The 27806-nt window shown below is 45.5% G+C and overlaps 2 protein-coding genes across 2 annotated transcripts in view; both read right to left on the minus strand.

Annotated features, from left to right (window-relative positions):
- F13A1 (coagulation factor XIII A chain) overlaps positions 1–27806 on the minus strand; it is a 217369-nt gene that overhangs the window by 70593 nt on the left and 118970 nt on the right. The gene's annotated exons all lie outside the window — the stretch shown is intronic.
- NRN1 (neuritin 1) lies at positions 11784–27687 on the minus strand. Its single transcript, XM_083624123.1, has 3 exons — positions 27273–27687; positions 22190–22334; positions 11784–13867 (listed from the first exon to the last, which is right to left on the minus strand). Exons 1-3 carry the CDS (start codon positions 27325–27327, stop codon positions 13636–13638), a joined length of 432 nt encoding a protein of 143 aa, XP_083480249.1. The 5' UTR covers positions 27328–27687; the 3' UTR covers positions 11784–13635.

The raw sequence follows: 27806 nt of genomic DNA on the forward strand, positions 1-27806 counted from the left end.
TAGAGTTTTAAATATCACATTCTGAGAGTCCCCCCCCCGCCCAGTCAAGTCACTTCACCTGCTGTCAATCATCAAATATACAGGGAAGGAGTATACAGAAATGATGTGGTCTAAGTGCATATGTGGACCTGTGAGCCACATTCCCTCAGATCATATTGACCAGGAATGGGAAACATGTGGCCCTGCAGGTGTTGTTGGAGTCCAGCTCCCAAAATCCCCAATCAATGAAGCTGGGGCTGATGGGTGATGGAGTCCAACAACATCTGGAGAGCCAAACGTTCCCCAGACCTGATTTTGACTATCTTAGATCATTCACAGACCACTGTATTTCGCTATGGAACTGCACCAGAGAGATTAATTCTGCTGTTCTTCATAGAGTCACTCATCCTGGGATTAAAGAGAAGTAAGGTGAGTTCCTTAACCTTGCCTGGGAATGTTCACACTCTTTCAGTCTACTTTTCATGTGCATCATGTCTGCATACCCTAGAACATATCTCTAATGAAAATAGGGACATCCTATTCCATTATTAGAGGGACACGGGTGGCGCTGTGGGTTAAACCACAGAGCCTAGGGCTTGCTGATCAGAAGGTCGGCAGTTTGAATCCCTGCGACGGGGTGAGCTCCTGTTGCTCGGTTCCTGCTCCTGCCAACCTAGCAGTTCGAAAGCACGTCAGAGTGGAAGTAGATAAATAGGTACCACTCCAGCGGGAAAGTAAACGGTGTTTCCGTGCGCTGCTCTGGTTCTTCAGAAGCGGCTTAGTCATGCTGGCCACATGACCCGGAAGCTATAAGCCAGCTCCCTCGGCCAATAAAGCAAGATGAGCGCCACAACCCCAGAGTCGGCCACGACTGGACCTAATGGTCAGGGGTCCCTTTACCTTTATTCCATTATTATTATTATTAGTAGTAGTATTAGTATTACTATTACCCTGCCCATCTGACTGGGTTGCCCCAGGCACTCTGGGCAGCTTCCAACATATATAAAAACATAATAAAACATTAAAAATTAAAAACCTCCCTGTGCAGACTGCCTTCAGATGTCTTCAGATGTCTATGCAACTCTTTGGCTCGGGAGTTACATAACTCCATACCCTCCAGCATTTCTCCAATGAAAATAGTGACATACTAAAAAAAAAAGTGGGACATTCCAGGATCAAATCAGAAACTGGGATTGCTTCTGTAAATCTTGAACTGTCCCTAGAAAATAGGGACACTTGGAGGGTCTGCATCTGATGTTGTGGACCCCATAGCAGCCAACTCCTAGGGGCTGTAGATAAAATACAAAAAAATATGTATGAGGGGGCCTGGCCCCCACAAAGTTGATAGACATTCCCATTCAAATGGTGTGTGTGCACTGTGTCATGTGATTGATTATGGGGGCGGGGGAATTACCTGGGCCTCCACAATATTTTATTCAAGTTGGCACCCCTGGTGGACCCCATTTTTAAAAAAACAATAATTATCATTATCTGTCAAATGTAAAAATGCTTCGTATTTGTCTTCACAAGATACATATGAGACAACATATTCCTATGCAGAACTGAGGCTGAGACGCAGTGAGTTGGCCAGTCTTCCCAGTAAGACTTAGGTAGCATTTGAATCCAGATCTTGCTGCTTCAAGCGAGTCCAACATGTTTTCCACTGAGCCATAGAAATTTGTTGTCAGAGATGTACTCTTCAACAGGCTAGCCATGCGAGTAGCATATTCTTGTTGTCAGCAAATAAGGCATTTGTCCTGAATTATAAGCAGCTCACTCTCAGGAATGCAAAACTGCTTCTCCGCCTCATCTCACCTAGTGTGTTCCATGCTGCTCCAATTTTGCTCCCTTCCATTCTGCCCAGGGGATGAAACCAACCCTGAGCCCAAACGCTGATTCAGAGAGGCTGTTTGTTACCCCTCTGTGAACCAAAATCAACCCAAAACCTTAAAAATCTGATAATCTCAGTGGTGGCTTCAGCCAGAAACAAAACCCTGAAGTAAACTCTGGTGACCAGTTCAGAAAAAAAACCTGAGAAACTCAGCAAGATTCTGATTAGAGAGGCAGCCAAATGAAACATTTTTAAGGAAGAGTAGGGGCAGAGGAGAATGATAGATACAAGCAGCAACATTCACATGATTTCCTTGCAGTGGAGTGGCTTCACTGCATAGCAGAGGGTAAAGTGTGTTGCCTGGTGCTCCCAATTCAGCCATTTAATACTAATCTGAAATCGGTTTTTCCTGTCATTAAAAAGGTAAAGGGACCCCTGACCATTAGGTCCAGTCGTGACCGACTCTGGGGTTGGGGCGCTCATCTCGCTTTATTGGCCAAGGGAGCCAGCTTCCAGCTTCCGGGTCATGTAGCCAGCATGACTAAGCCACTTCTGGCGAACCAGAGCAGCGCATGGAAACGTCGTTTACCTTCCCGCCGGAGCGGTACCTATTTATCTACTTGCACTTTGATGTGCTTTCGAACTGCTAGGTTGGCAGGAGCAGGGAGCAAGCAACGGGAGCTCACCCCGTCATGGGGATTTGAACCGCCGACCTTCTGATCGGCAAGTCCTAGGCTCTGTGGTTTAACCCACAGCGCCACTCACGTCCCTTTTCCCCATCATTAGCACTTATTTAAAAAATAAAACCCAAGGTACACAGAGCTAAGTGGATGGAGATAACCATAACTGAAATCTAACTGAACACTGAATACACACAGAATTGCATTGTAAGGTACCTAGCTAGTTGAAAGAGGTAGCGTATCATGGCGGATGCCATGTCTCCTATCAAGGCCTTCTAAATAGCTGTATGTAGATCATGGGATGCCTCGCACTACAAAGTGTGGTTGACCCTCCTCCCTCACTGCTTTGCCCCTGGTTTTGGTGCAGGTCAAATAAATGTTCCCCCACCTCCCTTGTTCTCTTAGATTCTGGCAGATAGCTAGGGCAGCCCTCATGCCAATGTGTGTGCGTACAACAATAGAGGCCTGGCTGGAAAGCTTGAAGCCCGCCGCTGCTACACACGAGATGGGTTGAAGAAAAGGAAATACAAATTGGCCCTGCCCCGTAGCTTGACCAATCATAGCTAGCAGTGGCTAGGAGCTAGGTGAAGTCATAAGGTAAAGGGTAAAGGGACCCCTGACCATTAGGTCCAGTCGTGGCCGACTCTGGGGTTGTGGCGCTCATCTCGCTTTATTGACAGAGAGAGCCGGCATACAGCTTCCGGATCAAGTGGCCAGCATGACTAAGCCGCTTCTGGCGAACCAGAGCAGCGCATGGAAACGCCGTTTACCTTCCCGCTGGAGCGGTACCTAGTTATCTACTTGCACTTCGATGTGCTTTCAAACTACTAGGTTGGCAGAAGCAGGGACCGAGCAACGGGAGCACACCCCGTTAAAGGGATTTGAACCGCCGACCCTCTGATTGGCAAGTCCTAGGCTCTGTGGTTTAACCCACAGCGCCACCCGCGTCTCTTAGGTGGAGTCATAGATCTCAAAAAAAAAAGGGGGGGTAGACACTGGCCAGCTTCCATTTTGACTTGAAATGTTTGTTTTGGGCTGCTCAGAAGTATATAAAGGCAAGAAGCGGGCAGGGGGAGCAATGGCTGCAATGGAGCCCACCTGAGAGGTGCCAGAACTAGGCTCCACTGCACTCTGAATGAAAAAATGCACTGGGTATAAATGCCCTAATAGACAAACAAACGTTTGTCATGAACTCAGTAGGTAGTCCTGCCAGAAATCTATGTACTTTCCCCCTTGAAGCAAAGGTGGCACTGCGCAGCCGATTTGTCTCTCTAAGGGCCCATCCACAGTTTCGTTCTTCTGTGAGTCCAAGTAATTTCAAGTCCTAGGTCCAAGAGAGTTTTGGTTTGGTCCTGCTGTTTACTGCTGAATTGGAGCAAATGACAATCGGGTTTTCAGCCTCACAGAGGAATAATGCAGGTCTTTGTAGCATAATTACAGAGATAATACATACATAAAGTGCTCTGAGGACCCAAAAGGAGCTGTGCGGAAACTGTGGCCCTCCAAACGTTTGGTGTGAATTAGGGAAGATGGGAGTGGAAGTCCTATAGGCAGTGCTGGAGACACATCCCTTCCCTAAATCACTAGCAACATTATGTATCGTTACTCAGAGACAGCTCCAGACACATCAAACGCTTAAAGAAAGCAAGTCAATATGTTTCACTGGTGCCTTCTTAACATTCTTCCAACCATCCCTTTGCTCATCTGGTTTCCCACCTGCTGTGTTGTTACTAGTGTGTCCTGCTTGCTTTCGAAAGCAGGAGGGATGGGCCTCCATCCCTCAAGGGCTAACAATGTAATACCCACCTGTGTCTTTGGTGGGCAGAGGGCTTGGGTGCTGGCTGTTCTGCACACTTCAGTGTAGGAATTGATATGCAACCTGTATGTGGCTCACCATAAGTGTTGATGGCAGCACACTTTTTATATGCATCCTTCAGCCCTTCCTCACCCCATCCCAAATGGTAGGAATAGATGGTGTGATCATTCTCACGCAGTCTGCATTTCTGTGAAGGGGTTTTGTAATGGGTGACGATGTCTTGGGTCTGCACCACACAGTGGAATAGCTGTAAAATGTCTGTTCACATTGGTGAAAATCCCAGGGATGTCAGCAGTGTCCATTCCCCCAAATTTGCCTATAAATATAACAACAGACTGGTTAGCTCAGTTGGCTATGTGGGAATGTTGAGGAAGGTAGGAGAGGATATATTGATTAAATATTATCCCTCCTCACTTACGCTGGTGAGCAAGCAGCAGAACACATTCCCTTGCAGGTTGCTGGATCCGTTAGAATAATTTGAGTTAAGCAATCCAGTCTAGCTTGTCCAGTCTGGATTGCTCCTGGTAAGTTTCCTCTTTACAGTGGTACCTCGGGTTAAGTACTTAATTCATTCCAGAGGTCCGTTCTTAACCTGAAACGGTTCTTAACCTGAAGCACCACTTTAGCTAATGGGGCCTCCTGCCGCCAGAGCACGATTTCTGTTCTAATCCTGAAGCAAAATTCTTAACCTGACGTACTATTTATGGGTTAGCGGAGTCTGTAACCTGAAGCATATGTAACCCCAGGTACCACTGTAATTCCCTCTTAAAATAATAACAACACAACAGTCTTCTTTAAAAGTAAGAGTAAAGTTTTACTTACATTTAGTTCACAGCAGTAATCTGAAGGCAGGTTTTATCTTGTGGTCACAGTTACATTTGTAGAGAAGTGAAGTCTGAGCTAGGCCTCAGACTTTCTACCTTGTGGCTTCCATCCTCTGTAAGGATGAACCATGTGCTGGCTAAGAGCCAGAAGAGGAGTCCAAAAGAAGAAAATGGAAAAAAGGGAAGATGGCTGCATGGCTAGCCCTTTTACATGATCAACTAGGGTCATGCCCATCTACCTGGTCACACACAAGGGGAAGAGGCTCCAGAGCAGGTATGACAGGAAGTCCTCCCTGTCTGGAGCCACATTCCCCTGTGTGTCCACTCTAGGCAACAGGAAATGTTGTAGTTGACTGCTTCAGTGATGATACATCCCACAGGTTAGAGCGTGGTCCTGATAACACCATGGTTGTGGGATCAATCCCTCCATTTTCCTGCATTGTAGGGGGCTGGACTAGATGGTCCTTAGGGTCCCATCCAACTCTACAGTTCTGTTCTATTCTAAACTTCAGATTTATGATGTTAACATTGTATGTGTTGGGGCTTTATTTTGATTTCGAAAGGTTTTGTTGTGATTTGCTCTTACTCACGCTGAATATTATAATTTACTTAGCACATAAATTGCAGCTAGCTTGCTTAATTGCTGAATGAATGAATATGAAGAAATGAATGGATGAATACTGGGACTCCTCCAGTGGAAGAAGACCACGTAATCTGCTCATAAAACATCTGGTGGAAGGGTTGTCAAATTTTTAACTTGCCTTCGTCCTCTGCTTTTAACAGAAACACTTGACGTGATTAAGAAATTCCTTCCCCCTCCCTGGATGAGTCCAGTGATGTGTCTTGGGGGGGGGATGAGTTTCAGCTGTTTAGCCTGCAATCCTAAAACCCCCTGAGACTTACTTCCAAGTAAACCTGCATGGGGCTGCGCTGTTAATTTCTGCCTATCCTGCTGTTGAAGGCTAAGGAGCACTGTCAATTAAAAAGTTGACACCCAAGCTGTCAGTTTGTAGCCACACTCTAAATCTTCATGTATTCTCCCCCTCCTTGACAATTTAAATATAATTGTTGGAAACATATGTGATAGGATAGTTAGGTGATAGAGATGCGTAAAATAAATACACTGAGTAGGCTGCCAGATCTCGGTTGAAACAGATTATAGCCTTCTATTTATTCTTAAGAGAGAACCATCCTTTTATAGGTGGTGATTCTGAGGGGGGATCGTGATCCGATCCTGAAAGGCTTCGTTTCTATTAAATCCACCCGCTACACGTGTTTTGGTGGTTGCTAATAGGAACGGTTCGCTCTCTGAAGGAGAAAAATAGTATTTTTTTATTTTTTTACAGAAAAAGAATTTGGGGTGGGGGGCGGGAGAGTGAAAGAACTACAGGATCCCATCTAAATTTCCCTGCTAGTAGATCGTGCCTGCGGTGGTTCCTTCCTGGCTCGGTTCCAGCTTTGATCTCCTAATTTGGACGTTTCGTCTTCCCGCCCCCTCTCATCAGAGGCTGGCGTGGGCGTCGTCCTCGCTATTTATGGAAAGGCAACAAGCAGGCAACGTAGAAATGCCTTATTTATAACCTGCCTGCCTGTTTTCCTTCTCTCTCTTTGCACCACCCTGTCCTTTTCCCTCCTCCTCTTTCTCCCCCCGCCCCGCAAAAAAAAGTACATAAATATAAGCTCAGGATCCAGACCTATGCAGATACCTTCCCCGTTATTCCTTGATCCTTTTTTTAAAAATGGCTTTGTGTGCTTTATTCTCTCTCTCATAATAAATAAATAAAATAAGGATTTGGGGCAGGCAAGCAAGAGCTTGTCGTCGTACAAGCCGCATCTGCGTGCTGGTGGTGCAGATGGAAGCAGCGGAGAAATGGGGTGGGGGGAGATTTCCCCGGGGGAGCGCCGCTACCCCCCTCCTTGTATTGAACAAATCCTTGTTTGCCTTCCCCGCCCCCACCCCCTTTGAAAAACACCTTCCAGGAAGACTGTTACGAAAACCGGAGCAATTTACAATCTCCCGGTCAAAAAAAAAAAAAATTGCATAAATAATGATTACCCGTTCGGAATCCAGACATTCCGCCCACCACCAGACGTCTCCTGCAATGTTCTCTCTCTCACACACACACATATCCAACGCAAGACACTGTACTGTACACAAGAGAAATCGGCTAGTAAAAAATAAAACAGAAATCCTCCACCAAGTTTCCTCCAAAATTACATGGGAAATTATTGGTTTTAGCCAGCTGCTTTGTCAAATCACACACACACACATTTATATATAACAAATATTATATATATATTTGACACACACGCACATACATACTTATATCTGTATATCTATATCTCTATATATATCGCACATCCGTAGACACGAATCTTCGCTGGCAATCGGGTGGTTTCTAATTATAAAGCAAGAGAAGGCGGGTTATTCATAATTCATGCGCGCTCGGAAATACACCGAGGAGATGCAGATCGACCCTTTATTGAAGGCCTTCCCTACTGCTGATTCTTTGTATTTCTATGGCAGGAAAGATCCCGGGGGGGGGGGGGGAGAGAGACAGTGAGAGTCTGGAAGAGCTTGCGTCTGTTTCCTTTTTCTTCCTGAAAAATGAAATCTCCACCCGGTCTCCAAACGGGGAAGTTTCCTCTCCCCCCCCCCCCATTTAAGGCTAATGTGGTTGCAGTCCTTTGAACAACAAATATGAGGGTTAGTCCCCTTGACCTGAGCGGGACTTACTTCTGAGTAGACATGGGCAGGGTCACGTTGAAATGTACCTCCGCTCTGAAGAGGCGCCTATCTGTTTCTGCCATCAGTCTGATCTAATTCTGTCCCTCTTTTCTCGTTCTACACTCCATCATCAAGTTCTGCCCATCCATCATTATTCCCACAGCATCTTTTAATCCATCTATCTCTCTCTACCCATCCAAATTAACCCTAACCCACCCCGCATTCCTTTTTCTGCTGAGAGGCTGGCTGGGGACTAAGGAGAAAACTCTGCCTGGTCCCAGCCCTGTTGAATCTTGGCTAGTCTTGAGAAATTATTATTATTATTATTATTGGGCACAAGTCTAGTTTGATGATGATGATGATGGTAATAATAATAATAATAATAATAATAATAATAATAATAATTGTACTCAGCTTCCAACACATATAAAAGCATCATAAAGCCCCCCCAAAAGTGTCCCTTTACTTTCACCAGCGAAGGTTATTTTTACAAAGAGAATATGCTTGGAGATTGGGAAGATCAGTTCCCCCTGTTCCCTCTCCCTCTGTGTGTGTTTTACTAGCTAGAGTTAAAATCAAAATCTTAACAGCAACAGTTATTGTCATTATTAAAGAATAACTGCACCCATATGAAAACGACAACGAGTCTCGTGGCCTCTGAAAGACGAACCAATTTATTATGGCATCAGCTTTGGTAGAGTCGCGTCTACTGACTTGCGCTCCCCATCCAGCCATTCTCGGCATCGTTATTACTAAGATACAATTATTGTGCATAGAAAGGTGCTACGGTCACGTTACAGCAGTTTCCCGTCCTCTTTGGCACGTTTAACAATGCATCTTGGTTTTGCAAAACCTTCCTAGTGCCGCCCCTACTCGAAGGAATCCATTCATAGGATGGGATCGCCAACATTTGCAAAGGCGAAATCTGGTTGTTAGCAACCAACCAACCAATCCCACCACGGCGGGCATGCTTAGGATTGCGCTGTGCGTCGTAGGATCTCAAGCAACATCTAGTGGGGGAAAAAAGACAAGGCCACGTTGCCACCCGCAAGGTGGGCGGGCCGTGGGTGCAGGAAGAAAAGAAGAAGAAATTCTGGAGAGCCCAGACTCTTGTTCTTGGCTGCGAAGCTGGGCCAGACGGTCTGTTATTTGATCATTACCAAAAAGGAGAAGGCGGTGGAGAAGAATGCGCAACGTTTGCAAGTCTGGCGCTGCCTGCAGCCTGGCTCCACTTCCTGGACACATTTGTTGCTGGGATTCAACCCATCGGGGAAATGCAGATTGACTCCCCCCCCCCCCCCTCGTGCTTGATTTATGGGCTGTTACGCTTAGCCGTTGCTTACACTTCGCGCCGCGGCGCTTGCAATGCGCCACGTTCAGCATGGAAAGGGCTCGTTGCGCCAAGACTACCTTCCTTGCTTTTATGGCGCGCGCGTGCGCGCGCGTGCCTCTCCAATCCCCTCCACCGCGAGACATCGTCGCGCACAGCAGATTAAAAGCAGGCGAGGGAAAGAGCAGGGATCTTTACAAAGACAACACACGTAATAAGCACGCCTGCTTTCCGTGCCCAGACATTCGCCTCTCTCCAAAATAACAAACGAAACCACCATATTTACGTTTGATTCTGCATAGAGGCTCCGGGATGCAATAAATAGGCGAGACTTTTTCCTTTTTGCTACCGGATCAATAAGGCCTTCCCGAACCCCAATTGCAGGTGGAGCTGAATTAATTCCGGAATAATTCTCAAGATCAGCTTCCCAGCTCCAGGGTTTTCGTTTTGTAAAAATGGGGCCCGCTGCCCTCCACCACAAAGCAGATAATAAATGGAGGGAGGGGTTGGATAAAAATGACAGGAGGGTTGTTGGGGAAAAGGGAAGACAGAGAAAGCAGCTAAACCGAGGCAGGTCATTGGTCCATACCCACGTTAGTTTTGTCGGCTCTGACTGGCAGAGGCTTTCCAGGGTTCCCACCTGGAGATCTGGGGATCGAGCCGCTGAGCCACATTCCTTCACCAAAGGATTCGAACTCAGGACACCAGCGGGGCTAAATGAAACAACGAAATACGGGCGGGCATCCCCTTAATCTCTGAATTTAAGTCTCCTGTTTTAAACGGATTGTGTTACTATGTATCCTTAATATGGATATTTATGTATAAAGTTTGAGTCCATCTTGTTTTTTGTATTTTGTAAACCGCTTAGCAGCCTATTTTTTGGGGTGGGGTATTGGTTTTGTTTTGTTCTTATTTTTTGTTTTGTATGTTGGGTTTTTAATATTGTAACGTTATGTTGTGCACCGCCCTGAGATCTACGGGTGAAGGGCGGTATACAAATTTCACAATAAATAAATAAAAGTGCAATCCTATACCCACTTAACTGTCTGGGATCAAGTCCCATGGAAATTAATGGGACTCACTTCTGAGTAGACCTGTGCAGGAGTCCGCCATTAGACACTCGCGTGATCTTTGAGCCTTTGTGGGAGAAGTTACTCCTTTGGTAAAGGTCTCGGGAAAAGACGCCCTTACTTTCCCCTTACAATGTAAGTAGAAGGTATTGAGGAGAGCTAATGGCAAACCTCAAGCAGATAGATAGACATATGCTAACTGAAACTGGATTGTCCATCCACCCCGGGAGCCACATAACAGCCTTCAATAGCACTTAACAGCTCTAGTTATTATGTATAATAAAGATTTATATTATATTATATTATATTATATTATATTATATTATATTATATTATATTATATTATATTATATTATATTATTATATTATATTTATAATACAATGTAATATGATACTATACCATTATAATATATAAGAAAAACATAATATACAATAATATATTTTCCATTTTATGGCCTTTAAAAGGGGACCACAATAAACCTATATATATATATATATATATATATATATATATATATATATATATATATATATATATATATATGCACCCCACCCCCATTTGTTCGTCTTGTCGACAGATACAGGGGCATCGTTTCCAGCATTAGGAGAAGCAAAACTGACCACAGTGAGTTCTGCTCGTGGGTATATTAAGCGCACACATCCACGCAGCCTTGTATTTTGAAAAGGTTTAATGTGGTCCCCTTTTTAAGGCCATAAAATGGAAAAAATATACTATTGTTTATTAGATTTTTCGTATATATTTTAATTGTATATTACATTACATTGTAATACACACACACTGTATATAAAATAACAGCTCTAGTTATTGTGTATAATAAAGATGATAAGTGCTATTGAAGACTGTTAAGTGGCACCCCGGGTGGGTTGACAATATAGTTATTAATTTCAGTTAGCATATGTCTATCTATGGATATATACGCTCTACCGCCCTCCCCCCGAAAAAACCTCGTAAGGGCAGTACAATGCTAGTAAACATGTCCACACCAAAGAAAGCCCCGCTGAAATCAATGGGACTTACAGGGCCATCCGACACAGAAGTAAGCCCTCATGAGTTCAGTGAGACTTACTCCCAAGTAACTGAGTCTAGGGCGGCGACCTCACCTCACGTCACGCTCCCCCCCATCTCATCAGCATCGTAAGGATCGGGGGCTCAAAGGGGTATAGAGTCTGAAAGGTCTAGAGAAGGGAAACCGGGTGACCCCCCCCAAGAGCATCCGTTTGGGGATCATTGTCTCTTATGGTTCTGATAGCATGGCACTCCAATGGTTAACACCCCCCCCCCCCGGGAAATGGCAGCCTTTGTGCGCTTCCAAAGAAGCCTGCTTAGGATTCGCTGTAGGAATCCCATTAAAAAAGGCAGCTTTTTGAAGGGGGCTTTTCATCATTCTTTTAGCATCTTTATAAACCACGGGCCATTTGGAGATGTAGCCATAAACCCTCTCCCCCGGAACTCCGAGAAAGGGAAAGCAAACTACCTTATAGGGATAAATATTAAACATAAACATAAACAAAGCTCTGCATTTATTTCCACACACAAAAAAGTACCATCAGCTTCGCTCTCAACACAGCTCGGTAAGAACCCAAGAGTTAAGCCTTCATTCTGATCTCATCGATTTCAGGGTGACCTCTTATTCCCTTAGCACCAAGAATTCTTGTCGAATGTGAGAATCTGGCATTCTCGCGTTTCCCCACTTGCACCTCTTAAAACCTGCCCCGCGTCTTGCTAGGCTCTAGTAAACCATTACTCCATGTACTTGAAGAAAGCACATGTCAATAACTATATATAATATAATCGTTCTATATTATATATACCATTATTATTATTATAATAAAATTATATATAATAATATACATTCACCTTTTCTTAAAAAATAAAACTGCATCCTCATTTCAAACAATAATTTTATTTTATACCTTTTTCTATACTTTGTAGCAAATCTTTTATACCTTTTTTTTTGCTGAATTGACTTTATAATAAACTTTCTTAAATTACATTTTTTTCTTTTAAAATCAAGGCTCTTTTAATACTTTCCCCCCAAAAAACCATTACGCTGTGTGTTAATTTTAATTTAATTTTTTTTTTTTACCTTAACGTATACGTTCCCCCTCCCCTTCCCCCCGCCCCCTGTGATCTACACTGTTGGATAGTTAAGATATCGTACGTCAATGGTGGAACACCTAAAAAAGAAGAGGGGGAAACTTTGGAAAAGAAAAGAAGAAAAGAAAAGAAAAGAAAAAAGGCAGTGACAATTGAAAAAAATGCCTTGACTCTTAAGTAAAGCTCAACTCTCAGCAAACTCAGCAGCATTCATTGGGTCATTTCAGCGAAATCGCCTTTTAATATTTGTCCCTCTTGGCTTTCCCTCGTTGGGTTGTCCTTTCGCTTTCTCTCTGCCCCCCTAAGCCGCACCATCAGGAAGGGCAGGGGGGCGGGGAGTCTTACGTCTTTAAAGTGGAATGGCCGGAAAAATTCTTGGAAAACAAAAGAAAACACGAGTTCCCAAGGAAAGATGATTGTCTGTGGGTTAATTCACCATCGAGTGCTTCTTCCCGCACGTGGCCAAGCGAAGGTGTATCCATTTCCGGTTCCCTTCTCCCCCTCCCCCCTCTTCCCTTTCCTTTGTTTTCCCCCCACCCTTCTTCTTTTCCTTTTACATTTCCTCGCTCAACTCATCCTTCCCCGTCGATGTTTCCCAGAAGAGCCCCTCCTTTTGTCGCTGCAAGCAGTGTCCTCACTAGCATTCTAGTTTAATTATTACTCTTATTACCTATTAACGCTTTTTTATTTTATTTTATTAGGAGTATTCGGTGGTGGCTCGAAGGCCGTTCCTGAGATTTCTTTTTGCACACAAGAAAGAAGGGCTCCAGCTGACCTTGGTCTGAAGAAGAAGAAGAAGAAGAAGAAGAGGCATAAAGCTGAGGTCTGATTTTGGCTGTTGGCCGGCTTGGAGGCCTGCCATTTGGTACCATTTGGCAAATCATCAGAATGCAAAAGAAACCGGAGAGGCCAAGAGAGAGAGAGAGAAACGTGCTTCTTGTTGTCGTCAGAGCGGTGGTGGCGGTGGTAGTTCTTGGTGGTGGCCGTTTATCTCTCTCTTTCCTCCCCAAACCTTTCTCAGGTGGGTGTCATGGCGGGCGTCATGGAGAATTTGCAACAGATCTCCCCCTCCCCTCGTTCCCCCAAAGCAAAAAAGATGGAGACTTTTCCTCTGTAAATCCAGTTCCTGGAGTAAGAGAGAAAAAGCAGTTGGGTGGGTGGGCAGGAGGAAGAAGAGGCGGGGCGAGGAGGAAACGTCATCGTCGTCATGTGGACAGGCGTGCTCTACATGAAGTGCGGGGCGGGGGGGGGCGGCCTTCTAAAATGAGAAGTACGTCGCCAGGGCCACTGAGAGAGCCACCAGCAGCAAAGGGGAGGCCGAAGCCACCACCGACGAAGCCGCCCGCTGTGTTTTGCTGCACAGGACAAACAAGTTGCCTTCGTAGTCAAGCTTTTTGGATTTCTCTTTCAGTTTTTCCCAGACGTCTGTCACCCCTTCCTGGCAATCCGTGAGGGCTGTGAGGGTGCAGGCATGGAAATCGTCCCAGTACCTGAGCACAGAAGGGGGTAAGGGAAAAAAAGACAAAGGACAGAAGTTGGTCAGGAATGGTCGGCTGTCACAATGCCCTCCCTCCCTCCAGGCCTAATCTCTAATAGGAGAACATCCACTCTGCAGGTGGGGCTGGCAGGGACACCTGTGACGCATAGGGAACTCTGAGCTGGATGTATTCAGTATATGGTAGCTTCCTGTGTTTGTGTGTGATTCCTGCCAGCCAGCCATCCCCTTTCCCAGGATACTCCATTCCACCCACTCTTTCCCTCCCACCCACAACAGCCAACATTCCATGGCTACTGAGCATGCTCTGTCTACATTGAGCTGCTCCTCTCCCTCCCTAGGTTACTTTCTTGACCTTTGGATCAGTGCCTTTCCTGGCTGCAGAACAGTAGGAGAAAACGAGTTCTCTGTCAGTGCTAGGTGTTTACTCAGTGAGTAAGTTAGAGCAATGTCACCCCCATAATTGGACAGCAGAGTTTTAAAAAATGCAAAGTAATGTTTGTGGTACAAGTTCTTACCCAAAGAGCAGATGGTAGAACTCATCGTAAGAGAGACATTCCCACCCACCCACCTAGGAGGAATGGCTCTGCCAAAACAATGTCTTGTAGAGTTCATGTGTGCATCGTCAAACTACAGTGGAATGGGCTCCTTGCTTCAGAAAACATTGCATTCTCATGCAGATTCGTTATTGATAGACTCATCCGTTAATGGACCCATCAATTAATCTATCAGTTAAAATCTGTTTCACCGGGTTTCAGCCCATTTTCAACACATAGGCCAGCTCAGGTAGATCTACTCTGACTTGGTGGTAGCACTTCAGTGTCTCAGCAGAGTCCTTTCTTAGCCTCTGCTGCTAAGAACATAAGAAGAGTCCATTGAGTTCAGTAGCCTGTATCCAAACAGATTCTTTTAACGGGATGGGAGGGTTTATACTAAGGACCTTCTTCATGAAGAGGACTGCTGCACTATGAAGGTCTCCTCACCTGGAATCTCCCCCGCCTTCCAATCACAGTGCTGTGGATATGTAGGCATGATAGATGTCTTGAGGTTCTCTCTCCCAATGTTTTCTTTAGGAAATAAAAGGGGCTTTGGAATCACTGTCTCCCTCCCTTAAAGTGTGTCTGGTGGGGCAGGATGTGGGAGGGAAAGGTAAAGGGACCCCTGACCATTAGGTCCAGTCATGGCTGACTCTGGGGTTGCGGCGCTCATCTTGCTTTATTGGCTGAGGGTCATGTGGCCAGCATGACTAAGCCACTTCTGGTGAACCAGAGCAGCGTACGGAAATGCCGTTTACCTTCCCGCTGGAGCGGTACCTATTTATCTGCTTGCACTTTGACATGCTTTCGAACTGCTAGGTTGGCAGGAGCAGGGACTGAGCAATGGGAGCTCACCCTGTCATGGGGATTCAAACCGCTGACCTTCTGATCGGCAAGTCCTAGGCTCTGTGGTTTAACCCACAGCACCACCTGCTACCCTGATGTGGGTGGTGGAGAGGTGTAATTCTCCAATTGCAATGGGAATGCACTCAGCGTAGGCTCAAAGGGACAGTCTTCTTTTATAATTTCTAATGTTCCAGGGCTGAGTTCTCGAGTTTAAAAAAGTAGTTCCAATGAGTATATCACAAACTGTGCCCTAATTTACAATTGCATTGAAATTGTGGTTCAGGATTGGAGGACTCAAATAATAATAATAATAATAATAATAATAATAATAATAATAATGTTATTATTTGTACCCTGCCCATCTGACTGGATTGTCCAAGCCACCTTGGCCAGCTTCCAGCAGATATAAAAACATAATAAAACATCAAACATTGAAAACTTCCCTATACAGGAATGCCTTCATATGTCTTAGTTGGTCTTTAAGGTGCTACTGGAAAGAAAATTTTTTTTTTTTGTTTTTTCATATGTCTTCTACAAGTTGTATAGTTATTTATCTCCTTGACATCTGCTGGGAGGGCGTTCCACACTAATAATAATTTTATTATCATCATTGTAGAGTCTTAGAGTTTTAAGGGGCCCAAGGGTCATCTAGTCCAACCCTCTGCAATGCAGGAATCTCAGCTAAAGCATCCATGGCGGATGGCAATCCAACCTCTGCTTAAAAACCTCCAAGGAAGGAATCCACCACCGCTCTTGGGAGTCTGTTATTATGAAGCTCCCTGGGTAACCTTGGGCTGTCACTGCTGTAAACTGCACTGAGATCTATGGATGTAAGGTGGTATACAAATTTAATTAATAAATAAGTAAAAAAAAAAATCGCTAATGCTCAGCCCAACCAACCTCACAGGGTTCTTGTGAGGATATAATGGGGGATAGGGAACTGTGCTAGCTGGCCTAATCTCCTTGGAAGAAAGGGTGGGTATCAATGTAAATGATAAATCCAAATAAATAAATAAATAGGTAATTTATTACTTCACATATTCTGGGGCTAAGTCCTGATACTGAAAACAGGTGCTAAATCTGAGTCTTCTTAGCATTAAAGCTTGATACTCTTCCACACATTGGGAAACCAGTTTGAGGGATAACCTGAGAGCCTGTGTGTGTGTGTAACAGGAATTTAATTGGGGTTTAATTAGCCCTAGGAGCAGACATGTGCTTAAACCTCAGTATTCTAAACACAAGAATCAGAAACCACATATTTCTGCATTACGTCATTTTGTCTGGATTGCACTAAATACACCTAAATACACCAGGGGAAGTTTATTGTGGTGGGAAAGAAGCTGGTAAAATAAAAACTAAATATACCATAAAAAACCTAAAAGGAATTTCAAACAAAATCCCCCCCCCACACTGTCAGCGTCCAAATTACATTAGCAAAATGGGGCAAGGGAGCAAGCATAAAACAATAACAAGTGGCCCGTCCCCCCACCCCTCCACAAAAAAGGTATATACAATGGTCTCTAAAGCTTGTTGCACAAACAGAATTATAATGATGCATTTACAGCAAGGGGATTTCACGTGTAAAGTCCAAGTGCAGCAAAATGCCGCTTGGTCGATTAAGGTACAGGGATAATTTCTGCACAAAAACATGATGTAACCTAACATGCAAGTAATTACTAGCAGTGGCGTAGCGTGGGTTGTCAGCACCCGGGGCCAGGCAAGTAATTTGCGCCCCCTAACCCGTGGATTTGCGCCCCCTAACCCTAACCCCCAGATGTTGCGGCCGGTGCGGCCGGCCCCCCCTGCACCCCCCACGCTACGCCACTGATTACTGGAGAGCCACAAATCTTTGACAAAGCTCCTAAAAAGTCGCCCAGTGGCTATCAGTTGCATGACTCCATCCATTGGAGGGTGGTCGGTAGGCACATTCCAAGAACACTTAAGTCAAGGGCATAAGCAATGCTTTGGAAGGATCCTGATGTGCAAATGCTGCCACCTATTTTATGGCAATATCTACATGGCAAACTCTGTCATATTTACGAACATTTAGGCAGACTATTTTAATGGTTGCACAAAGGTGCTGGCAGCAATTCTCTTTCACATCCCAACCTTCACCTTTGTCTGAATATATATATTGGGCAAGGAACCATAGCGCCTTTGAATGAGTGCCAATGCTAACTCAGTAGAAGTTCATTCCAAGTTCCAAGATAGTTGTCCTTAGGATCAGGTTGCTGGCAGATTAAACGGGCTGCAGAAACTGGGAATTGTAGTCCAGTGCCTACTTTCTGTTTGGGATCATCATGGATGCTTTAGCAGAGATTTCTACATTGGAAGGGGTTGAACCAGATGACCTTTGGGGTCCATTAAAAGGTAAAGGGACCCCTGACCATTAGGTCCAGTTGTGACTGACTCTGGGGTTGTGGCGCTCATCTCACTTTATTGGCCGAGGGAGCCGGCGTACAGCTTCCGGGTCATGTGGCCAGCATGACTAAGCCGCTTCTGGCGAACCAGAGCAGTGCATGGAAACACCGTTTACCTTCCTGCCCAAGTGGTACCTATTTACAGTATCTACTTGCACTTTGACTGCTAGGTTGGCAGGAGCTGGGACTGAGCAATGGGAGCTCACCCCGTTGCGGGGATTTGAACCGCCGACCTTCTGATTGGCAAGTCCTAAGCTCTGTGGTTTAACCCACAGCGCCACCCGCGTCCCTTGGGGTCCATTACAACTCTACAATTCTATGATCATATGATCCGAAGAGAGATCACTGTAGGGGCCTTCATTTTGGCCTTCTTTGGTGAACTTGATGATGGCTCACAACTGGCATCCTTGCTTGCTGCTGTTTCTGCTTTCAGATATGTCTACTAACATCAACTATTCTTAAGACGTTGGGGTGAACAGTGTGACCTGTTTTGGGGGCTGCGGGTGCAAATAGAGGCAGAGTGCGCCTCCCCCATGGCCCCAATACTTGAATGTGTGAATGGCTGAACCCACTAAGTTACCACCAGTCATTAATGGCACGAATGCGGGCTTCACTTGAGCTAGAAGTCACCATGGCTTAGTCCTCAAATTTTCTCTCAATGCCAGGGTGGTTCGCTGTGAACATGACTAAACACCGGGAAAAGCTTTCTGACAGCAAGAGCTGTTGGACAGCGGAATGGACGCCCATAGGCGGTTGTGGACTCTCCTTCCTTGGAGGTTTCTAAGCAGATTTGGATGGCCATCTGTCTTGGATGTTTTAGTTAAGATTCCTGCATTGCAAGAATCTAGAAGAGCCTTGGGGTCCCTTTCCAACTCTACAATTCTATGACACGAAAAGTGATGGGTGTCTTTGGAGCATGTGCAGAGTGCCTTTTTGCCACCAGTGGTCTCTTAACTTGCTGGGACATTTCGATGTACTCTGATTCTATGAGATCTCCCGAGAGCGTGCAGTTCTGACCCACAAGCTCTTCCCACTGACTGCTTTTAGGCAGCCTTATTCCTTTCCTCAGCTCTGCCTGTGTGTGTTATGTAATATGCCCCTTTCCTTTGCCATAATGAGCACGCACCGCCTGCGCGCCTGACCTAATCTACTTGCAAGCTGACCATCTCCCCGTTCCAAGATTAGAACCGATTCCTTTTTGCAGAACAAACAACAATAGCATCCCGTCCCAGCTGTGCCGCAGAGTTGCCTTTTAGAGCAGAGTGGCGCCTCCTAATCGAGGCCGGCATCCACAGGTAAGTGCCTACATAAGGGCTCTTTTGTTCTTTCCCTCCGCTCCAAAGGATTTTAAAACGAACAAAACCCAACAGCAACACCCTAACCCTCCCCGTTGCCAAATGTAGGCGTTTTGGCTAAGGCTGGCTATTACTCTGGATGGCTTGGGGCGGGGGGCGGTGTGTGTGTGTTGGAAACGTGGCGCAAACTCTAATTTATGAGCACTCGGGACTGGTCTCGTGGAGTCCAACGCTGGCTGCATTTGTAATAAATAATGAGGCATGGAGATGGCGTGAAGGCTGGAGAGGGCGCCTCTTCTACTGTATTTCTGCCGTAATTGCATCTCCCAAAGGAAAACTAAATCTTCCCTGAGCTTCTTTCAATACACACACAAGGGCGAGAGAGAGAGGAGAGAGAGAGAGAGCGCACAGAGAAGAAGGGAGGGAGGGAGAGAGGAGGCGACCTCTCTAGAATCTAGGCGCATGATCCGTGGAGCTGCGAGGGGTTCTGACTCCAGAATCTAGGCCAGGGTGTGTGTGTGCGTGTGTTGGTGGGGGCGCCTCTCCCTCCAACCTCCTCCTCCTGCTCCCCACTTCCTTTCTGTCTCGCGCCAGGCATACTGCAGCTCTCTTATTTTGTATTTTTTGTAGCTAACTAGTTGTTCTGTCAAGCAGGATCCCAGGCAGACATTTTCTGGGAAACAACGGAGGTTTCCAACACGGCTGGGAAGCGGGAGTTGCTGTCTTGCGCGCGGGGGCAGCGAATGTCTCCGCTGAATGTACGGTACATTATGATGGCTGGGCGGTGGCTGGCGTTTCTCAGGATTGGAGGGAAGGGGTATCTTTCGATTTCTCCCCACCAGGACCGCGCCATGTTGCTGCCAACACCAGAGTATTTTGCTGTTGTCTCATATACATAGAGGTCTAGCTGGAATGCCAGTCATTCAAACGAAATGTCCTGAGGAAAGGAATAGAAAGCAAAAGGCAATTCCTCGCTATTATATTGCGAGGTGGGACGTTGGATTTTGCAGGGAGAGGGGAAGAATGGGCAATTCTCTTTGGAATTTCGGCTCCCATCTTTATAATCAACTACACTGTTCCTCCGCCCCTATTAACAAGAATAAAACCAATAAAACCGCCTAGATGCAACCCAGTTCTAAACAGTGATTTCAAAAGCACTAATTTCTAAATGAATGGATTTACCTTTGAGGTAAATACACAGCCCAGTTTGATCTGAGCTGCTTTTATCCTCGCCCACACAATTCAAGAGGAAGTAATTTTGGATTCAAGCCGATGGGTACTCGGATTTAACAGGGAATTAGTCCCAATGCCTTCAGCATATATTTTTTTTATATATTTCGAGCAAGTTAAGTTTCGGTGTCCAATTAAGCCTTGCAGAAGCCATCAAGACTTGAAAGCCTCAGCACGTTTACAGTCCGATTCTATATAGGCAGGCTTTTTCAGAAGTAAATCCAATGGTATCATTCCCAGCAAAACCAGTTTAAAGTGTCAGGCTGCAGCCGTGGTGCTGGAAACAAATTTCATTTGATTCTGTGGAACATGATCATTACAGTCTGACTTGGATGTTAAGTCCAGTTAAAATGAGAGGGGTTTGCTCTCAAGGAAACATGAAAACGGTTTGGCTGCGTGTCAACTTCCCATCTAAACAGTGGACTGGAATGGGACAACCTAACTCAAGACATTTTGGTAGAATGAAATCTTGTTTTCGAATTTTGCTTAGCAGCGAGTAGGTGGAAGGCAAATTTACGCACACAGTCTGTCCACTGGTTTGGGATTTAGATTCGGTTGCCTTGTAGAAATATGATCTCTCTCGTTCCCTCACGGGAAACAAGACCACTTGCATCCATAGCGTCTTCGGGGCTCCAAAAATGGCTTGCAAAAACCACACCAGGCTGTTCAGTTGCAGTTTAAAACTTTTTAATGTCTTCGTTTTAAAATACGAATTCTAAAGAGATGTCCTATAAGGAGGCTTGGGACAGGGAGACCTAGGTTTGAATCCCCGCTCTGTACTGCACAGTAGGGTTGTCATATTTTGAAGGGCAAAAAAGGAGGACGCTATGACGGCTATTCAAAGCAAATGAATGCAATTTGTCTCAGATTCTACCCCTGAAATAGAGGACGTGTCCTGGAGAAAGAGGACACATGGCAACCTTAACTGCAGCAACTCTTGCAACGGATGGGGTGGGGATCCCAACACAACACCACACTATCATGATTCAGTTTAATATGGGCTGTATTCCATTACATTACACACACAAAACAACACTATAGTAAGTGATCACATGGCATGACAAAGCAGACATTTGTACTGAAATTATAGTGCGCTGCACTGTGAGATTACATCGCAGTTATACATCACATTCTAAAACTTTACCAGCCCTCGCGAGCATTTTAAAGCATTATCCACCCCCTTTCTCTCATTTTGGGTAGCTATTCCTCATCATACCTTCAGATAGAATAAACCCATTCCATTAAAAGCACTTCCTAGTGGACTAAGGAGACAATAGAGCCGGACACCTCTGCTGCAAGCCTTGTCTCGGGCACTGAAAACTATCGTTTCAAACCTCACAGGGACAATACCAAATTTTTGGGGGGTGGAAGCAAAGTTGTTGTTCCTATGCATTTTATGTGCATGACGCTATTAATTGAGCAGGCAGGGACGTGAATACTGTCCTGCTGATTATTGTTACTAGCAAAAAGAAATCAGGAGGAAAATAAAAGAACCATCGCACAATGTAACAGAATAATAACAATAATTTGAAAACTCCTAATTGTAACAGGGCCTAGTGAGAGCCGAGATATGAAATGCACACATATTAGGAAGCAAATCCCTTTGAATTCTGACGGACTTTACGTTCAGTTCTAGGTGCTTAACATCGGGGTATTAAAACGACGAGGTTGTTGCCATTTGCTTTAACAGGGTGAAGACTGCAACCAACATCCATGCGTGCTTTGCATAGTTAAACTTAGCTTAGCATTTCAGTCTGTTGAGGATTAAGCCTGTGCAGCGTGCAAGCAAATTACACATGAAAGAACAACTCCTCTGGCAAGCTGGTAGCCTTTTGTCTGGCTACAGAGCTTTAGGTTCGCATGACAGTAGCACAGAGATCTCAACAAAAAGTCAAAGCCCCACTCCCCGCAAAACACACGCACACACGTATACAGTGTTATAAAGTAAAGAATCACCGTGGAGAGCCATAACAAGAAGAGGTGCACCTACCGGCAGATTGTTTCGAGATTTCTCTTGTCGTCCAGGTCTTGAGGGTAGGTGGCAATCTTATTGCCCATCTTGAGCACACAGTTCGAGAAGCCCTGAAAGACCGCATCGCACTTGCCCGCTGCTCTGACTGCTTGCACCAGGTATGCTGGGGAACAGATCAGCACCACATCAACTGGACAGCTCCTAGCAAGGTAAACAGCGCGCGATACCCAACCCTGAATTCCGACTCCAGAGAACTGTGATCAATCCTATCCATCACACTTCGTCTACGCACGCATCTACACACGCGCGCGCACACGCGTCTCAAAGCTGGAAGAGGATCTGCTTTGCTTTGTTCTCATCACAAAAGTCATTTTCCCTTTCAGGATCATTTAATTGGACCGGATATATTTTAAATAGAGATCACACATATCAAACCGTCTTTTGACACTTCTTTTTAAAGTGTCCCTTAAATAAACAAATAAAATGCAGTTGCATCACTTATAATAAAAGCAACCTCATTTCTGTCAAGTTGTTCCATATATATGTATAATATCTATATGTATAATATCCTCTTAAAGGTACACTGTTTTGAATTATTTGGAGTGGAGTTTAAAATCTTTCTCTCCCCTCCCCCGTTTCTCTAAATTTCGCTTACTTTTTAAAAGCAAAAGTCAACTTCAAAAAACGTCAAATTTATTTCAGCAGTTTAGCGGTAGTTAATAATCATTACGCTTAACCTTCAAGTAGGTTGTAGCAATCTGCAGAGCCTTTCAAAAACTGAAGCTGGTGGGTATTTTATGGTGAAAAATGGAGCTGGTGGAGGAAAAAAGTCTGGAATAGAAATCACCAGGCATACATGTAGGTCTTCTCTTCAACAAATTGTTTCCTGCAAGAAAACCTTTCCTCCTATTTCCTCCCCTGTTGCATGGTGAGAATTGTGTCAAGAACGGGCACCCACAGACCCGCCCCCTTTGGAAATGCGATATAGCGGATGCAGTGCAATGCACTGGGGAGAACAGTGAGTTGCTTAGTCGCATGTGAATTCCTATTAATGTGTAACTTGCATCAGTGAGAACCTAAAGGGAGGTTGACATGTTCGGTGCATGCTTAATCCCTTGCTCTTGGTCCCTCCTCCTCCTCGCCCGCGACTTCCCCATTCAGGTTCTTCCACTGAAGTGGAGACAGGAGAACATCCTCTGGGCTCACCCTGTCTCATTTAATCTCTCCACCACTCGCCTTGGCTGAGTTCTCCCCCGCCACCCCAAGAGCGTCTGCTCTGCTGTCTCTATCCACCACACACATCATCAACACTGATTCTCCACTATCCATCTTCTGCCTCTCGCAGTGAAATCCCCAAGTAGCTCTGAAAGATCTGCAGGAAGCCTGAAGCCTGAAGCCTGGAGACCCTTCCCTGGGGGCGGGGGGGGGACACGGCTTCCTGACGTCTCTTTTGGGTGCAGCAGACATCAAATCAAAGGGGGGGGGACCTACTAATCTGAAGGACTTCGTTGTTCATTCTACGCTTTCCCAAAGGGAAGCTATCCCCAAACCAAGGCAAAAGGCTCTTTGATCATAATGGTTCCAGATATTGCACTGGTGATGAAATTTCTCTCTTCATCACTGCAACGCGCTCTTTCTCTCTCTCTCTGTCAGTGTGTGAGTGAGCGGCGTGGGGAGTAGTTGAGTCATTTTTGCTTGCGCGCTGGTGAATTGACTACATTGCTTTCTCTCTCTCTCTCTCACACACACACACAAAGTCACACATATCAAAAGCAGCCGCAGCAGCAGCAATGTCTCTGGCTTTGCAGGAGCAGGTGTGTTGCTAGCGAGGAGCATACGGGGGCTTTATCCCTACCAATCCTGCAGCAAATGAAAGGGAATTAGCGTCTTGTTGGTTTAATTGATCACTGGCTTGATCCCCAGCAAACCGTCCGCGGCTCTCGTTGCCCAACGCCACAGCCTTCCAAAGCAAGCGGGTTAGGGAAAAATGTCCATTTCCCCTCCGCCGTGTGCTTAGTGCGCTTGCCCAGCCTCGGGGACATTTACAGCGTAGATTAGAGATTGCAAGTGGAAGAGAGAGTTTTTATTTATTTTTTACTCCTTTAGAGAGGATCAAAGCGAACCATTTAAAGGTGTGTGTGTGTGTGTGTGTGTGTGTGTGTGTGTGTAAGGGGAAATCGGTTCTGGAATAAAAGAGGTCCTGTCCACAATGCTGAATGTCGGTGGAAACCCCCCTCTTCCCTCCCTCCCACTGATTTATGGCTAACCTGATTTAGTAACCACCTCCCTCCCTCTCTAACCCACTCCCCAGCACGTCAAAACACGCAGAGGCTGCAGACATTGGCTGCCACACACACTGGAACCTACAAACAAATAACACACATAGGAGACCATCCCCAAAGTATAGCGCGTCCTGTTAAACACACACACACACACACACACACACACACACACACACACACCCCTCGCGTTTTAAAACTGTCTCTCCTCGGCTGAGGCATCCTGAAAGGGCATGTTCCCAAAGGAAAGTCTTCGGCCCACGTATTTGACGGTCTTCCTCACCCCCCGCCTTGCAACCAAGTGTGAAGGGTGGCAATGACGATGCTAACCGGAGGAGTGCTAAGAATAAGCGCCTCTCCTCTCCCACCTGTTCAGTTGACCTGGTAGTAGCTGCCACAGGAAGAGAAGGGATCGTGTAGCAAACAACATTTTGCTCCTGAATTTGACCACCATCCTGCTGCCCCGCTAGAACAACCACCAGCACCTTGGAGAGCGCCTCTTCTCCTGCCCATCACGTAGGGTCGTTTGCTCTTATGAAAGCTTGACAAAACCTCATTCACAACAGCGTACAAATCGCACACGTGATTTGGTCTCCTTTTGCTGTTTTTTTTTTAATGAAGCTAAAAGAACGGTAGATGTGAAGAATGTGTGGCAGACACACAGACACGTGTGTAGATGTGTGTGTGTGTGTGTGTATGTGTGTGTGTGTGTATGAGTGTGCGCGGGCACTCTTTTTGCACCTCCCAGGTCTGTTTCTGTTTTTCAGAAGGTCTTCATCTCCCCGCTATTTTTCCTGCCTTCTCTCATTCAGCAAGCTTTTTTTGCCCCAAAAGGTCACCCGTCTCAGGCACATTCGAGGCACCAGGATCAACACGCAAAAGAGGGCATATATTCTGAAGCGCACACACATCCTTAACTCATAGTATTTTCCATTTCCAAACCCAAATTCCAGCACTCTGCCGATAGAAACGATATCCAGATGTTCAAAGCCCAATGTTATGTTATTGTCTAATACTAGGCAAGATTTTGGATTGTCTAATGGTCATGTTGTGAGGGGGAAGGAATCAAAATTCCTTCTGGGAAAAATGATCCCGGAAAGACTGCTTTGTTTTTCAATCAGTCCATCTCCATAGCTGCCTTTCCTATACAAACACACACACACACACACACACACACACACACACACACAGACACACAATATACATATATTTGCGTGTGCGTGTCCCTCTCCGATTTAAGCCTTCCTAATTCCAATCCTGACTTGCAAATGGTGAAAGAAACAAATGGACAAATTCATTTCGAGAACAAGGGCAAATGCCGTGTCTCTTCCTGGAAAATAACCTTAGCCGGACATAGAGGTAGAGGCTATTTCTTAATATGGAAATGCAACAGAAGTGAAATTCCAACGTTGTCAAGACACAACCTTAGGGGAGCTTTACACACACAAACACACACACACACACACACACACACACACTTTCCCAGGATGGCCCTGCCCGCAATTAATTCCATTCTTGGTTCTATTTTTACGATCGTATTATTTATTCGTCTGTATTATTATTATTATTATTATTATTATTATTATTCCAGGAGTCGACAATGATCGCTTTCCCCCACCGCTCCCCAGCCGCCTCTCTTTCTCAAAAGCTGCAGAGACAGGCGACAGAGCGAGAGAAAGTGAAATAAACCCGAGATCTGCAGATTTGGGACAGGGAGCTGGAGGGGAGGGGAGCGTTTCCGAAGGGGGGGGAGGGTTGCAGTTCTTTAAATCTACATCCACGACAAACGTAGAAGGGCACGCTTCCCAGTTAAGCTGCCAGTCAAATTTACCTTTCCTACCACCGCAGCAAAACAAGAAGGTTTCGCCTCTAAATGTTGCTCAATGCAGAACCCGAAGTGATGCTTAACTTCCAAGGAACCTCCGAGGCATAAACTCCCAACAGCATTCAAATGAGGACCCTTGAATAGCACATCAAACAAAACCAGGGACAAACCGAGCCCCGGGTCCCTCTCCCCAACGCGCAATGAAGTCCGTGCTATTTTTAGTAAACCCCCGTCCAAATATAAGTATTTTAAAACAAATCTTTTAGGGAGAGAGGCTCAGAAAACCCGAGCCACCTTAGCCAAAGATCGCTTTGATTTCTCCTTCCTTCTTCACCTTTTGATACAAGAGGCTCCCTCTTCCTCCTCTCCAGTATACTTTTGTAAAACGATTGCAGTTGGGACAGAAACTTCAAACTGCCTTTTGATTTTCTTGCTTTCTCTCTCCCCTTTTGCAAATTCGGATTTCCAAGTGGTGGAATTACATTGTTTTGTACCAATCTCTCTTAATTTCTCTTCCCTCTCCATTTATTTCCTTATTATTTTTCGGCCCGGAGGTTGGGTGGGTGGGGGGTATGAATTTAGCTTTGGACAAATAGGATGCAGCCCTCCAGAGATGCAAGCTTTTTGCGCGCGCGCGCGAATATATTTGGGGCCAGAAATAAGCAACACAGCAGTGCAATTGAGGAAGGGGTCTTTTTAGGCAGGGGGAAGGGAACTAAAGGGGGGAGATTTTGAAGCAACCAGCAAACTGTGTTTTCTCAAACAAAAGCGAGAAGAGAGACATTCGGCGCTGCAGACCTCGTATTGCAGAGTCTTGTTGTCACAAATTAATGGCAATCTTTGGCCAGCAATAATTTGCCTATTACGGGTTGCTTTGCATATATTTTTTGTTTACTTTCTCCATGCATACTTTGGTGCATTTGAAGGCAACCCCCCCTTTCAAAATCATCCCCCCCCCCAATCCCTTGCTTCCATAAGAAAGTGTGAGTCCACTTACCTAGCTGCACAGCGAGGACCAGAGAAATGTATCTGCCGTTCAACTTAAGTCCCATCCTATATTGAGTACAACCATTTGCGACTGCAGATCTTTCGTGTCTCTTTCTCTTCCCTGTCTTTCTTTCCTTAAAGTGTGACTTGGGAAAATGTGGGGGGCCGTTGCACCCCAGGCATTGCCAACTAGTTCCGAGCAGCCGAGAGACTTTTCCTTTCCTTTCTGTTCTGCTCTGCCCTGTTCTTTTTTATTTTTTAAATTATTTTTTTCCTCTTTTCCCTCTTTCCTCCTCTTACAACACACCGACACGCACACCGAGCTGGAGAAGAAGAAGAAGAGGAGAGATCGAGGGAAAGGGGGCAGAAACAGACCGAGAAGGAGAGAGGGAAGGCAGAGCAGGGAATGGTTCACTCCATTAGGAGGGGGCGGAGGAAGTACAACCTCACGCCCACAAACAGCCCTGACGTGAGGGATGACACTGAGTGATATTTTTTTTCAAAAATAAAAAATGTGCACCTTGGAAGAGAGAAACGCCATTTA

This window comes from Podarcis filfolensis (genome assembly GCF_964270895.1).
Source record: "Podarcis filfolensis genome assembly, chromosome: 7".
Lineage (NCBI taxonomy): Eukaryota > Metazoa > Chordata > Lepidosauria > Squamata > Lacertidae > Podarcis > Podarcis filfolensis.

What these genes read in the sequence shown, in the direction of transcription:
- NRN1 (XM_083624123.1), bottom strand. Translation starts at nt 27,327, where the DNA reads ATGGGACTTAAGTTGAACGGCAGATACATTTCTCTGGTCCTCGCTGTG. An exon ending in GGTCCTCGCTGTGCAGCTAG is followed by an intron (nt 22,335 to 27,272) that starts GTAAGTGGACTC and finishes TCTGTTCCCCAG; the next exon opens with CATACCTGGTGCAAGCAGTC. An exon ending in AATCTCGAAACAATCTGCCG is followed by an intron (nt 13,868 to 22,189) that starts GTAGGTGCACCT and finishes TTCTGTGCTCAG; the next exon opens with GTACTGGGACGATTTCCATG.